At 41.6% G+C, this 15507-nt stretch overlaps 1 protein-coding gene across 1 annotated transcript; it reads right to left on the bottom strand.

Annotated features, from left to right (window-relative positions):
* Positions 1–5030: 5030 nt before the first annotated feature.
* Positions 5031–15068, bottom strand: LOC139928398 (scavenger receptor cysteine-rich type 1 protein M130-like). Its single transcript, XM_078282322.1, has 10 exons — positions 14872–15068; positions 14328–14495; positions 8912–9249; positions 8302–8607; positions 7904–8206; positions 6738–7043; positions 6343–6642; positions 5778–6107; positions 5340–5410; positions 5031–5219 (listed from the first exon to the last, which is right to left on the bottom strand). Exons 1-10 carry the CDS (start codon positions 15066–15068, stop codon positions 5031–5033), a joined length of 2508 nt encoding a protein of 835 aa, XP_078138448.1.
* Positions 15069–15507: the final 439 nt, after the last annotated feature.

Below are 15507 nucleotides of genomic sequence, written 5' to 3'. Positions count from 1 at the left end.
AGAAAGGGTCTTCCCAGAGTGGTTTTCATCCCCTATCCTACTTAGTTTCGAGTCTCTACGACCTTCACAAAAAAAGTTATTCAAGAAAGGGTCTTCCCAGAGTGGTTTTCATCCCCTATCCTAAACCCTAACCCTAACCCTTCCCAGAGTGGTTTTCATCCCCTATCCTAACCCTAACCCTAACCCTAACCCTAAACCCTAACCCTAACCCTAACCCTAACCAAGTCTGACCTTAGTCTAAGTCTAAGTCTAAGTCTAACCTTAGTCTAAGTCTAACTCTAACCCTAACCTCTAAGACTAAGTCTAAGACTAAGTCTAACCCTAGTCTAAGTCTAAGACTAAGTCTAAGTCTAAGTCTAAGTCTGACCTTAGTCTAAGTCTAAGTATAAGCCTTCCAAATACAGACTTCCAATGGGACAGTCCCAAATTCCAATATGGAACTGCACAATTTGGACCTGACTTTTGCTCCAATCTTGGAACTTCTTTGAATGGGGTGTCTATGGCAGCTACCCTTTCCTGTTGTCGTAGAAAGACGCGGGTGGTACCGTTGGAAAGGTCGTCCCGGAAAACCTATTCAAGGACCTTGGTTCCGGGTCTCTATGACCTTCAAAAAAAAAGTTATGACAGAAAGGTCGTTTGGACAGTGGTTTTTTCAAACCTTTATATCTCGCGATAGGAATAGGCTAGTCACATGGGACCGGCACCTATGGACTCAGGGGGACCCCCTGAACACGCCCACCAACTTTGGTCCCCCTAGCACATGTAAAAAAAAATCACTACAAGTAGGGTCCAATCGACTCCAAATGGCCCGAAACGTGCTCCTAGACACTTTTTGGCAAAACGTTTCGGACGTGGCACTTGGTCAAATTTTAACATCGTTTTTGCATGGAAGTCTATGGCAGCTACCACTTCCGGTGGTCGTAGGAAGTCGGGGGTGGTACCGTTGGATCGGGCGTCCCCGTTAACCTAGGGGCGGAGCTTGGTTCCGAGTCTTTACGACCTTCACAAAAAAAGTTATTCAAGAAAGGGTCTTCCCGGAATGGTCTAAATTGCGGTTTCGACCACTTCCGGTGGTCGTAGGAAGTCGAGGGTGGTACCTTTCGATCGGGCGTCCCCCTAAACCTATTCAAGGAACTTAGTTTCGAGTCTCTACGACCTTCACAAAAAAAGTTATTCAAGAAAGGGTCTTCCCAGAGTGGTTTTCATCCCCTATCCTAACCCTAACCAACCCTAACCCTAACCCTAACCCTAAACCCTAACCCTAACCCTAACCCTAAACCCTAACCCTAACCTATTCAAGGACCTTGGTTCCGGGTCTCTATGACCTTCACAAAAAAAGTTATGACAGAAAGGTCGTTTGGACAGTGGTTTTTTCAAACTTTCATATCTCGCGATAGGAAAGTGCTAAGGACATGGGACCGGCACCTATGGACTCAGGGGGACCCCCTGGACACGCCCACCAACTTTGGTCACCCTAGCACATGTAAAAAAAAAATCACTACAAGTAGGGTCCAATCGACTCAAAATGGCCCGAAACGTGCTCCTAGACACTTTTTGGAAAAACGTTTCGGACGTGGCACTTGGGCAAATTTTCACATCGTTTTTGCATGGAAGTCTATGGCAGCTACCACTTCCGGTGGTCGTAGGAAGTCGGGGGTGGTACCGTTGGATCGGGCGTCCCCGGTAACCTAGAGGCGGAGCTTGGTTCCGAGTCTCTACGACCTTCACAAAAAAAGTTATTCAAGAAAGGGTCTTCCCGGAATGGTCTAAATTGCGGTTTCGACCACTTCCGGTGGTCGTAGGAAGTCGAGGGTGGTACCGTCCGATCGGGCGTCCCCCTAAACCTATTCAAGGAACTTGGTTCCGAGTCTCTACGACCTTCACAAAAAAAGTTATTCAAGAAAGGGTCTTCCCAGAGTGGTTTTCATCCCCTATCCTTCACAAAAAAAGTTATTCAAGAAAGGGTCTTCCCAGAGTGGTTTTCATCCCCTATCCTAACCCTAACCCTAACCCTAACCCTAACCCATAAAAAAAGTTATTCAAGAAAGGGTCTTCCCAGAGTGGTTTTCATCCCCTATCCTAACCCCACCCTTTTATCTATCCCTAACCCCAACCTTTGACCCCCACCCCTGCCCCCAACCTTCATGGGATCACAATTTGACCCACACTTTTGACCCCAAAAATCCAGAGGAGCAGTGGGCAATTTCTGACCCCTGCTCCTGACCTTTAGGGGCCTGCACCCCACCCCTATGTTTGACCCCAGGGGCCTGCACCTCACCCCTATGTTTGACCCCAGGCCCACACGGGCTACGGGGAATTTTTCAGCATCAAATTGATGGAACAAAACACCCCACACCCCACACCACCACTACGAAATCGGATGGGGGGTTAGGCCCAGGTGGGGGGCTTGATCGGTCTCAGGGACTCACAGTGATGGCCAGTGCATTTAGTTTCGTCTCCTATGGAGACGAAACCAAACTTCTTCTTCACCTAACCCTTTCACCTAACTTCTTTTTCCCCTAACCCTAACCCTAAACCAAACTTCTTTTTAACCTAACAAGCTACCTTTGATAAAAAATATAACCAACCAAGTCAGCTTCAGGATAAAGCTTGGCTCTCTGAACACATTCCTTTATGAAACATTGCCTTATGACATGTTTTAAATTGTTTTTAGAGGCAAACAATGATAGTTAGAGGATGCGCTATTTTAAAATAGTTATATTTTTATAACTGAGATATGGGATTGTTGATTTATTTTTATAGGATGGTGTATTTATTGTGTATTTACATTTTTTTATGAAACATTAAGCTGCCTATACATTTTTTAAAAACAGTTTTTAGAGGCAAGACAGGAAAATTATGTGTGATTTGTATTTTGTGAATGTATTTCTTTGTAATTGGTGATAGGGGATTGGTATTTAATTGGTGTTATGAAACTGTTGACTGCCGGTGATGTCTGCTACCATCTTCTCTATACATGTTCCACCAAGGACCACAACGGAAATAAGTCTTGGACTTTATTGTGTTATCCTTGATGATTTTATGTACAAACATCATGTATTTTAAAATTGTCCAAATAAACTAAACTAAACTAAACTAAACTAAACAGCAGGACAGACACTTTGTTTTCCTCAAGGACTTTTTTGTCTTTATTGATATTTTTGAGTTACAAAAAAAATTTTAAAAGAGAAAATATAAAAATACAGCTGTATAACACTCTTTAAAAAGCAAATTTTTCAGCAGTGAAGTTGAAAAGTTTTAGATCTGAGCTCTTAAATGGGTTTCTTGGGCCCTAAGCTCATCAAGATTGGACCATGCAAATTTTTTATTCAAGCAAAATCTTTCTCTAAGTCATAGCAACAAAATGAATAATAACCAAATAACGCAATATACAAATAATCAAGAATTACATTTTTGTTTTGTAGATTTGTTTAGCATTTAGCTGACAGTCTTATCCAGACCTGGGTCGGACCAAAACCACCAGATCGTCTCCTCTCTCCTCTCCTGTGTGGTAAAGTTGGTGGAGGTTCGGACCGTCGCAGCCAGTCAGTACAAATACTCATGAAGATGAACGATAGACTCTTTCAAATCTTTTCACAAGTTTGCTTTTCCCAAGTCTACTGACTGAAGCTTCACACAACATCACAACACTAAGCTTACACATCTAAATCAATACATTTGAAGCACATAATGATCTAGGAAATTTAAAAAGAGAAAACAGTTTTCCAGCGTTAGATCTTCAGGCTGTTCCAAAAATAAAAGTTTCTCTGAAGGTAAAAGCCTGGTCTTCTTCTGTTTTCAGTGTCTCTACCAACCAGTGGAAAGCCCTACAGCTATGAGCTGCCAACATGTTGCTGCTGACCTGTGAAAACCTCCAAAATATCAACTTTTCAGGAACAAAGTAAAACAGCATTGTTTTAGTTTGACCACCATGCAGTTTTGAGTTTAATTGGTTTTGAAAAGTTTTCATAAACTCAATGGTTGTAGAATTTTTTCAACCCATAGAGGAGCATGTGACCCTTCAATTCAAGTTAACAACAGGAATATCACCAAACTGTTTTTCCCAACAGTGACAATGTGTGTTATATAGGAACAATATTTCAATTTGGCAGCAAAATTAATAAAATGCTACAATTACTTGTTACTGGAGGACACAGCAAAAATAATTTTCTCAGGATCTTTATCATTTTTATAGACGAGCTTCTCTCCTCCCAGAGGAATGAATGGAGGCTGTAAACAGAGCAGGACTCCTGCTGTCTGTTGTCAAGCCTTCACCAACTGACATGGAGGTCAGTATATATGGTCTACCAAGGTGATACATCACTGTTGACATGTTTGTTTTGTTCTGATCTGTACTTTCTGTTTTATTAATTTCTTTATAGAGATTAGTATTTAATAGTTTCCTGTTTTTGTTTTCTTCAAATTCTGAATTGGACCCTGATGAATATAAATATGTGACTCTTGTGTCTCTTTCTTCTTCACAATCCCTGAAGGCTTTCTCCACCTCTTCCACACCTCATATTGAAGATATTACTGCAACAATAAATGGACCTGAACTAATGGTAAAACTTAATAATGAATAAAACAGTATTAAAGTCAGACTGAAATGACAATCTCAAAACAATTATCATCAATTTCTAAAACAGTATTTATGTCAAAAGTATATTTTTGCTAATTTCTGTATTTCCTACACTCTAGAGACTCTGTATGATAGGGACTGAATATTCATGTCACAGAGTCATAACAGTGATCTGATTTGCTGTGAGCCTTCACTGCTGACAGCTGATTGGCTGAATTTTAGTGATGCTGCATCATGTGACAGCAACGACCTGCATGGACAGACATTCAACACCTGCATTACCACATGACAGACAGGGGGCGCTCTTTGTTTTCACACATTACAAACTGGGAGTTTTGGGAACGTCCATTACAGCAAAATGTCCTGACTTCCTTTTCAATTATCCTGTTTTTCCTGCTGTGATTTCAGTCTGACTTTTAAGGGAACAGCTCTGTCACTGTAAAATCCTTCACTAAGGTGATGGACGGTTGTGTGAAAGCTGAGCGATCCATCTGGAAGTGAGATGAGCTCCTTGGAGATCCTGCTCTGTTCCCTGGGCTCCTGCCTCTTCACACGGCCCGCCTTCAGCACCGGAACCACCGAGGTTATAATAATCCAGCTCAATGTTCTCCTCTCTTCCTGGCGTCTGCCCCCTGGTGGCCTGGAGAGACATGACAGCAGCCATCTCTGTTACTGGATCACACCTCTCTTATAGCTAAAAAATATACAGTCTAAATACTTCATTTAACCCAATCCTCTACTGAATAAAGATGTTCAGTACCTTGAAGTAGAAATAGAAGGCAGTGATCAACATCACAGCCAGCAGCAGGACAACTAGTCTGATGGTGATATCTGTTGGAGAGGCTGAAACAAATTCAGAATCATCACATCAGATCACCTGACATCATGAGAACAACAGCTCCCATTAAAGATAAAGTTCATGTTGCCCTAAAACCCTTAAAATCACTAAATGAAGGTTTAACTTTAACATCTCTGTTTGATTCAGTTCTTAGAGAATATGGTAATCGGATCCACTCTAAAGATTATATTGATGTTGTTGGACAAAAGCCACATATCTGCAGAAAGTCAGTTTTCAGGAATGAAGTAAAGCCTGCTGATTCTCTCATTAACTCTCATGTCTTGTTGAAATGATAAAATGGATTGTTAACACTGTCACATATTCCTGTTGGATTCAGCTTCAGATTCTCCTTCAGGTTACCTGAGACAGTGAGAGAGAGGGGCTGGCTCTCAGAGGAGAAGTTATGAGAGAAAACAGAGATGTGATAAACACAGCTGTAGATCCCTTGGTGGGCGTGTTCTGCAGCAGGAAACACGAAGTGGGCAGAGTGATTGACAGCTGGCAGGGTGTGGTTGTGTGCTGTGTTGGAGGCGGTGGAGGTGAGGTGGAAGGAGCCTCCTGGGTACTGTGGCTGGATGGAGCAGCTGATGGTGAAGCTGGAGCCCCTGAACACCTGAAGCCCCTGCTGCTGGGCCTCGGAGACCCCGTCCATGGAGGGAGAGAGAGAGATGATTGGCTGAACCAGCAGATCTGGAAACAGATAGATGATGAAGACTTGAGAATACATGTTATTGATATCCCAATGCCTCCTTCCTCAGTGAGAAACTCACAGTTTTCTCCTCATCTGTTTTGTCTTAGGATTTGTCTGCTAGCAGCCACCGTACAAGACAGAGAACTGCTACATTCATATGTAATACAGAGGAGTCAGAGAGCAGCCTGTCACTGTGGAAGCAGCTGAGGATGTGATGTCACTGTTCAGTGTTACCTGAGCAGATCAGCTCCAGGCTGGAAGAGCTATGATATGAATCCGTCTTTACTACACACTCCCTCAGTGCAGACTCAGACCCATCACAGCGAGGTAGAATCAGCCATACAGATCTTTCTGAGGAATCTTCTCTACTTCCTGTTGAAATAGCAGAGCCACAGTCCAGCTGTCTACACACTACAGCTGCTGACTTCAGGTTCCAGTACCCATCATCCACTGGTTTCCAGTCTCCATTTTGTTTCATCTCCAGTCCACCAGCACAGCGGCTGGCTCCTCCCACCAACCTGACATCATCAGGCTCTGAACAGAAACAAGAGAGTAATTAGTAAAAGAAGTAAAGTCACTTTGATTAGAACAGAAAAGAAGCCAAATCCAAGCTGCAGCTCCTCTTCTACCTGAGCAGGTGAGTCCAACAGCTTTGCCAGGTGAGCAGGTGTTTCTAGCTGAGCCTGAGCTTCCACAGTCCAGGAGAATGGACTCATTGCCTTCACACTGGAACTCTTCGGTCCACATTGGAGCCTCCACTTCTCCATAGAGCGCCCCCTGGAGGACTGAAGGAGCCCCACAGCCAAGCTCCCTACAGACCACCTCTGCATCTTGCTGGTCAAAGTCAGCTTCACACACTGAGGACCACGACTGGTTAGACTTCACCTCCAGTCTGCCTGAGCACAGACTATTCCCATTCACCAGCCTCACAGACTCTGGAGAGAGAGAGAGAGAGAGAGAGAGAGAGAAAGGGGGGGGGAGGAGAGGGGGAGAGAGAGAGAGAGAGAGAGAGAGACTCTTACTATCATAAAGCCTTCATCTGTAAACATCAGAAAACAGAGATCAACCTGCTAGAACCTAAATTCAGCTGTTCAATCCCCAGCTACAAAATTCAAAGAAACTGACATCTCTAACAAACATGTATGTGATTAGTATTGGCAAAACGAAATTAAAGCAAGCAAGAAATTACTGTTATCAAATTATTAACAGAGATATTGAATTGGCAAAATACCTTATCAATATAGCTGTATTGCTCTTGTAACAATGGCTATCACCCATTCATGCAAATAAACTGAATTGACAAAGGGGAGAGAGAGTCAAGTTGCAATATTGATCTAGATTCAGTTCTTATTTGTTGAAAGGATAATACCAGAATATTTTTTCCTGTCTCCATTGTCGCCCATGAAAAGTCTAAATCCTCTGATGTATTTCCACAGTCAAAAGCTCCTACTGTCTGTTCTACTGCAGGTTTGAACTCATAGACTCCCATTGTTTTCCAAAATACATTAAAAAGCTCAGAGACAAACTGCTGCCTTGACTAACGTAATACATTATTATGTTAACAGCTCCACTATAGCAGTTAGGGGGGAGCTGCCTTGCTGAAGGGCACCACAGTAAAAGAGGGGGATTTGAACCAGTGAGCTTCCAGCAACAAGCCCACTTCTCTTCCCTTTAGGATGCCATTGTCCTGGATAACTTTACAGTTCAGTCCAATGTAAACCACTGACTGTCACTGTGACAGAGGAAGGAAGAGACTGGAAACATTACTGTCAGTTGATGTCATTGATGGTGTTACCTGAACAGGTGTTCTCAAGGCTGTAAGAGGATGAGGCAGACCTCGTTAGTACACACTCCCTCAGTGTAGATCCAGACTGAAGACTGGAAGATCTGATCCTCCATACAGATCTTGGTGAGGAATCCTTTCTGCTTCCTGTTGAAACAGCAGAGCCACAGTCCAGCTGTCTACACACTACAGCTGCTGACCTCAGGTCCCAGTCAGAGAACCAGCCACCCACTGGTCCCCAGTCTTCATGTTGTTTCATCTCCAGTCCACCAGCACAGCGGCTGGCTCCTCCCACCAACCTGACATCATCAGGCTCTGAACAGAGACAAGAGAGTGATTAGTAAAAGAAGTAAAGTCACTTTGATTAGAACAGAAAAGAAGCCAAATCCAAGCTGCAGCTCCTCTTCTACCTGAGCAGGTGAGTCCAACAGCTTTGCCAGGTGAGCAGGTGTTTCTAGCTGAGCCTGAGCTTCCACAGTCCAGGAGAACGGACTCACTGCCTTCACACTGGAACTCTTCGGTCCACATTGGAGCCTCCACTTCTCCATAGAGCGCCCCCTGGAGGACTGAAGGAGCCCCACAGCCAAGCTCCCTACAGACCACCTCTGCATCCTGCTGGTCAAAGTCAGCTTCACACACTGAGGACCAGAACTGCTTAGACTTCACCTCCAGTCTGCCTGAGCACAGACTAGTCCCATTCACCAGCCTCACAGACTCTGGAGAGAGCGAGAGAGAGAGAGAGAGAGAGGGAGAGAGAGAGACTGTTACCATCATAAAGCCTTCATCTGTAAACAAACGGAGACAAACTGCTGCCTTGACTAACGTAATACATTATTATGTTAACCAGAACCCCGAACCAGTGAGCTTTCAGCAACAAATCCACTTTTCTTCCCTTTAGGATGCCATTGTCCTGGATAACTTTACAGTTCAGTCCAATGTAAACCAATGACTGTCACTGTGACAGAGGAAGGAAAAGAGTGGAAACATTACTATCATAGTTGATGTCATTGATGGTGTTACCTGAGCAGGTGATCTTCAGGCTAAAAGGGGAAGAAAAAGACCTTCTTTCTACACACTCCCTCAGTGTAGACCCAGACTGAAGACTGGAAGATCTGATCAACCATACAGATCTTGATGGGGAATCCTTTCTCCTTCCTGTTGAAACAACAGAGCCACAGCCCAGCTGTCTACACACTACAGCTGCTGACTTCAGGCTCCAGTACAAGTCGTCCACTGGTTTCCAGTCTCCATGTTGTTTCACCTCCAGTCTACCAGCACAGCGGCTGGCTCCTCCCACCAACCTGACATCATCAGGCCCTGAACAGAGACAAGAGTGGTTAGTTAAATAAGTAAAGTCACTTTGATTTTAAAAAGATCAAACCAGATCAAGACATCTGTTTGTCTTTTTTTTATTCTCCATTTTTATTTATTTTCTATTTACCTATTGAATTGTGTTTTTGTTCAGCCTGGAGTCCTGAGGAGACAAAGCAGAAAATAACTTTGTTTCATGACTTGGATATACTAAATACTCAAGGAGTACTGGAAGATCTTCCAGCAGCTCTGAAGTTCAAAAACTAAACCATCTCAATTACAATGCACAGAGATTATGGACTGAACTCAGTTGTGATTCATTTTGACAAGGTCACTGTAAATTTCATGTCCATAATTTGAAAAATTTAATATAAATGATGAGATGAAATAAACTGAATTAAATCCACAGGGAAACACAGGTGTCACTACAGCAGTCAGCAGGGAAACACTCAACACCAAACACACAAACACTCACTACACTACAAAACACACATTTCACAATACAAAACTCAAACACACTCCTCAGCTAACTAAATTACAATGTTGTGGCAATAATTGTGTTTACATGCACACTAATAATTTGACTCGACTAAGCAATACTTAGTCGAGTAATAGCAAAGCAATACTTTGACTATTCACATCATCATGTAAAAGCCTTTATCTGATTATAAGGTCATAATTACAGTAACATAACCTGGTTAACAACCTACTTTCCTGCTCAAACTCTCCATGTATTGGGGCTTGTAAAGATATTTTGGTTTTTCTCACACTGTGCAGGTCAAAGGTCAGACACAGTCAGGTTATTTCTTTAACATCACTTTAACTTCACTTAATAATGAAACTTGCAGTAACAACAATACTTTGGTTAGAGCAGCTCTGCAGCATCTCATACTTTGACATTAAGTATTTTATGCAGTAACTCTCTTGACCAAGACATTACCACAGATAGAAAACACTGTTAGAGTTTTACCTGCTATCAAAACAACATAAATACATTTTTGTAGAATTAAGCAATAATGTGTAACTACATTTGTAACTGTTGATGACATCAACTAGTCTGAAACCACAAGGTTTTATCCAATCAGAGCCATTTATCACATTTCCGTATCAATTACTCAACAGCCTCTTGCCAGCAACAACAGTCAGCCAGAGGAGACCAGAAGACAGGAAGTTCTGTGGGTGACCTTCCTTTCAAAATAAAAGTCACATGTGTCACTTTTGGGAAAAAATTAATAACTATTGTGTACAGAACATCCTGGGAAATTACATCAATTGTATTTTTGTTGATTACTGAACCCTCATATATATCCTATATTTTCACTTTGTGTATGTTTTTAAACTTGTGGTTTTAAATGTGCTACTGAATTGTAAAACACTTTGAGCTGCATTCTGTGCATGAAAGGTGCTATATAAATAAAGTTCATTCATTCATTTATTCATTTGGTATATCACTTAAAAATGTTGTATGTTCATCAATAACGGTTTTATTTTGAAAATGTAACCTGAAATCCTATTTATTATATTCTGGTTTGCTTGATACAGAAACTGAGCTGTCTTAAAAAATTTATCACACACACACTTGTGTGCACACATACACATTCACAAACTCTCGAACACACACACACACACACACACACACACACACACAGTCTCTCTCTCTAACAGTGTAGTTGGCACAGTTGATGACAGTTTAACTTCCATAGATCTTCCATTGCAGCCTGGTTCTCCCAGATATTTGCCTCAGAGCCTTTCACACATCATCATTAAATCAGAGTCCTACCTGAGCTGCAGAGCAACATGAACAGCATCAGTATGGGATCCATATCCAGGCAGTCAGGAGTCTGAACCAGCCTGTCTGTCTGAACCAGCCTGTCGGTCTGAACCAGCCTGTCAGTGTGTTGTCTTAACTTGGTGTCTCTTGGTCTTCTGTGTCTTTATGTTTGACAATCAGCTCTCCTCTGCTAGTCAGATGTGCTGTTTCCTCTCCATCCTTTATCTCCTCATCAGCTTCATGTTTCTCTCTAATATCTGTAATGACAGGAAGCTGCTAGCAGGAACCACAGTGACTTCCTGTAGCTTCATGATCTAAAGTCCACTGTCCATCATTGAGATTGATTTAGAGCACCACAGTTCCAAGTACTATTCCAGTACTGTTTACTATTTAGGACCAGTGTTGGGGGTAACGAGTTATGTAATATAATGCATTACGTAATATTATTACTTATCTGAGTAATCAAGTAGTGTAACGAGTTACTGTTTTAAATCAAGTAATAATATTACAATTACTTTTGTAAGTACTGTAATAATATTACTGGTCACGACGATTCAAAGAGCAAGTGAAACATATCCTCTTGTCTTTTTTTCTCAGCTACTGTAGGTCTGATGTAACCTCCCCGTGCACGCTCCATCGCCCATTCTATAGTTCATTATAGCGCCCAAGAGTGCTCGTCATTTTTAAATGGTTTAAAATGTACCAAAAACAGAAAATCAAGTTATGAGCTTTGTTTTATATATACTTCAAGTTGTCATTGATGAACTGGAACCGGAATATATATCTGGTGACACTGACACGTTTAATTTTCCCCGGGTTTAGATGTCCTCCAGTGGTAAAAATGGCTTTGCCGGCTAAGCGTACCCGCTTTTAAAACCTTCTGGAAGCTGTCAGATTGTGCTGTGAGATAGAACCTGACCCGCCGTGTGTAGTGGAAAGTTACGAAGACATTGTGAGTTGAAGTCCTTTGATCGAAATCGCTTGTTCTTGTTCGATAAAACAAGACACAAGATCACCTTCACTAAACAGCGGGACCTACCTGCTCTCACTGCCGGAGACGGACGCTGTTTTCCAGGAGGCGGTGTGCCGAAGAGTCGGTAGGAGGACTGGCCGGGTTGGCGCGACTTTTCTCCATATAAGTTTGGTGACTTTTTCCATATTTGTTTGGCGACTATTATTGTCTGATCTTATTACTGTGTGGGTTGAAGCGCTGGAGGTTTTGTATGTATTTTGAAAGCTTATCGTTAGCCAAGATAGGAACGATCTGTTTTGTTGTCATACTGTGAATGACAACAAAACCGGCCGGAATTATGGGTGGGGACAACATGTGGCAATTGTCTGTCATATTACTGTAATCTTCTATGATCGCCCCCCAGCGGCGACATAATATAATACAATAGATAGATAGATAGATAGATTAAGTCAGGTGTTAATTTACTTGGTCAGCCCTAAATTTAGTCTCATCCTGGTGCTTTTCCAGTTCCTCTAGTTCAATGGTTTTCAACGTGGGATCTGGGTACCAACAGGGATCCTTGAGGGGGTTCCAGGGAGTCCCCAGCAACTTGATGAATTGTTAAAATTCAGCATTATTTCATTTACAAGAAGTTAACACAAGTAGAGAATGTAGATGACTGTTTTGGCTTCACTGTTATCTCTACCTACAATACCATATCTATCAATACAAATATTCTCAGATTTGGGTCCAAGAGACAAAATCTCATCAAATGGGGGTCTGTGGCCCTAATGTTGTCTAATGTTGACTTGATATGAAAAAGGTTGAGAATCACGGCTCTAGTTAACAGCATCAACAGCCTGACTAGTTGGCTGGTGAACCATACTGTAGTTTAGAAACTGATTCAGACTGTTTGTCCTGCAGAAGAACTTAATGAGCTATTTGAATGTTTTCCAGTTAACTGTTGGGAAGTTGATTCTCCCTGCAGTTCTCATTTACACCAGGTGGAGGCGCTGTGGCGCTGATTATACAAAACTGCATCAACTGCTGCAGGACGTTCCTGTTTTCAGTATTTAGAACTGATTATGCTGTTTGTGGAAGGAAATTTGAACTTGTGAAATGTAAAATAAAGTTTATGAGAGAGTTGTCAAACTTAATCAAGAGTTGAGAGGAAAATCAGATCTCTGGAAGAGGGAATTTAAAGCTAGAAAGTGTTTATATGGTCAAAAAATATTTCAAATAGGTTACAGGTCTCAAATAGGAACATTTAGGTCTAAATGCTCTGTTAAATATTTTTCCATCTTTTTAAAACATTTGGAAATGTAGCCTACATGTGAGTAAATATATTAGTTTTATGAATATATTTGGAATTATATTTAATATATATATTGTTATCCAAAAACGATTTATTCCGAGTTGTCATGGTAGATTTGTTATGACAGTATAGATAGATAGATAGATAGATAGATAGATAAATAGATAGATAGATAGATAGATAGATAGATAGTTTAAAACACAAGCATGACCATTACTTTAATCTGCAGTTTATTTTTTGAATCTGAACATTGTTTTTTAACCATGGGAAACAAGATACAATGGGAATCTCTGAAGTGAGAATGGAAGGAAACTAAAATAAAAAACTGCAGTAACAGACACAGAGTAGCAATAGATAGAAACAGGTAGAAACATATTAGAAACAGAGTAGAAACAGACAGAAACAGAGTAAAAAAATAGAAAAAGAGTAGAATCAGCAGGGCTGGACAGGCTCGCTGCTCCCTCTGGCGGTGAGTCTGAAACCTGCAGGGAATCTGAGGAGAAACTACAACTCCATAATCAGAATCAGAATCAGCTTTATTGGCCAAGTATGTACACATACAAGGAATTTGACTCTGGTTTTTTTGTTGCTCTCAATGTACTTACACAGAATAAATATACAGCTAAAAACAAGGACAATAAAATTAACAGAGGCAAACCTAAACATCTAACTACTGTGTACAAATATGCATATATATAAAAAAGTATAAAAAAAAAGAATAAAAAAAAAGTATATATATACGCATATGTAAACAACACTAGGACAATAGTGCAATGGTGCAGAGATGCTGGAATAAATGCTGGAATAAATATATATTATATACACAAATCAGATATTGTACAGATGATGATGATGGGGAGGAGGAGCAGGAGGAAATAATAATAATAATAATAATACATTAGACTTGTATAGGGCTTTTCTAGGTACTCAAAGACGCTTCACATACAGGGTAAAATCATTTAATAGGTAGATTTATAATAATAAAAAAATAAAAGACAAGAATAAAAGTAGGTAGTTAAAAACTAGAGGAATCATGAGATGGAGGGAAGGGAGAGAGAGGGAAGGAGGTTAACAGGTGAAAGTAAGCTTGAAGAAGTGGGTTTTGAGGGCCTGTTTGAAAGATGGTAGGGTCTTAGCCTGTCGGATGTGGTTGGGGAGGGCGTTCCAGAAGGAGGGTGCAGCAACTGAAAAGGCCCTGTCACCCCAGGTCCGGAGCTTGGTCCTGGTGGTCTTTACAGTGGTTGTGTCCGCAGACCTGAGGCATCGGGTAGGAGTGTGGCGGGGGAGGAGGTCGGAGAGGTATGGTATGGAGGGGCCAGGTTGTGTATGGCTTTGTAGGTGGTGAGTAGTATTTTAAAGTCAATCCTATATTTAACCGGGAGCCAGTGGAGGTTGTGAAGGACAGGGGTGATGTGATCTCGGCGGCGGGTGGAGGTGAGCATGCGGGCAGCGGAGTTCTGGACATATTGAAGTTTATTAAGGGTTTTGTTAGGTAAGCTGTAGAGGATGCTATTGCAGTAATCGCGTCTGGAAGTTATGAGGGCATGGATAAGTGTTTCAGCAGCGGCAAAGGACAGGGAGGGCCAGAGGCGGGCAATGTTCCTGAGGTGGAAGAAGGCAGTTTTTGTGACCTGGTTGACATGAGGTAGAAACGAGAGGGTCCGAGGTTGCGGACCTGGGTGGAGGGGACCTGGGTGACGATGGCGCCATCGATGTTGAGTGAGAAGGTCTGGGCGGAGCGGGTGAGGGAGTTTGGGCCGATGATGAGGATTTCGGATTTATTGGGACAGGGATCAGTCCCTGTCTGTTCATTTGTCTGTCCGTCCATCTATTCGTCCATCACGTACAACATTTTGGATGCCACTGAACCAATGTTTATTAATTATTGCGTAATTGTCTATACAGTATACAATATAATTGTCACACTATCTTTGACTTCCCTTTTACGAAACTTAGGGACATATGATGTATGTCATTGCTTCATGTGGGCATGGATGGCCTTACAATACGATATCTTCTATGCTGCTGATTGTTTATCGATGAAACTAAGATTTGTTTGTGACTGCATGAATCATAAATTAAGCATAAATAAAAATGCCTGAAAAGTTATCTTTTTCTGTCATTTGCAGTAAAGATATTTTAACTCATTGAACAATTTTTGACAAAATAGTTGGTTGATACACCATATGAGGGTGTATTGATATGAAACCATATGAAACAATGTAAAACAGAGTTACTGCCAACGATTAACACTACAGTAGTGCTTG

The sequence above is a fragment of the Centroberyx gerrardi genome, unplaced genomic scaffold (genome assembly GCF_048128805.1).
Source record: "Centroberyx gerrardi isolate f3 unplaced genomic scaffold, fCenGer3.hap1.cur.20231027 Scaffold_51, whole genome shotgun sequence".
NCBI classification, from domain to species: domain Eukaryota; kingdom Metazoa; phylum Chordata; class Actinopteri; order Beryciformes; family Berycidae; genus Centroberyx; species Centroberyx gerrardi.
Note: the sequence above shows the minus strand (reverse complement) of the source record. Positions and strands in the feature narration are given on the sequence as shown.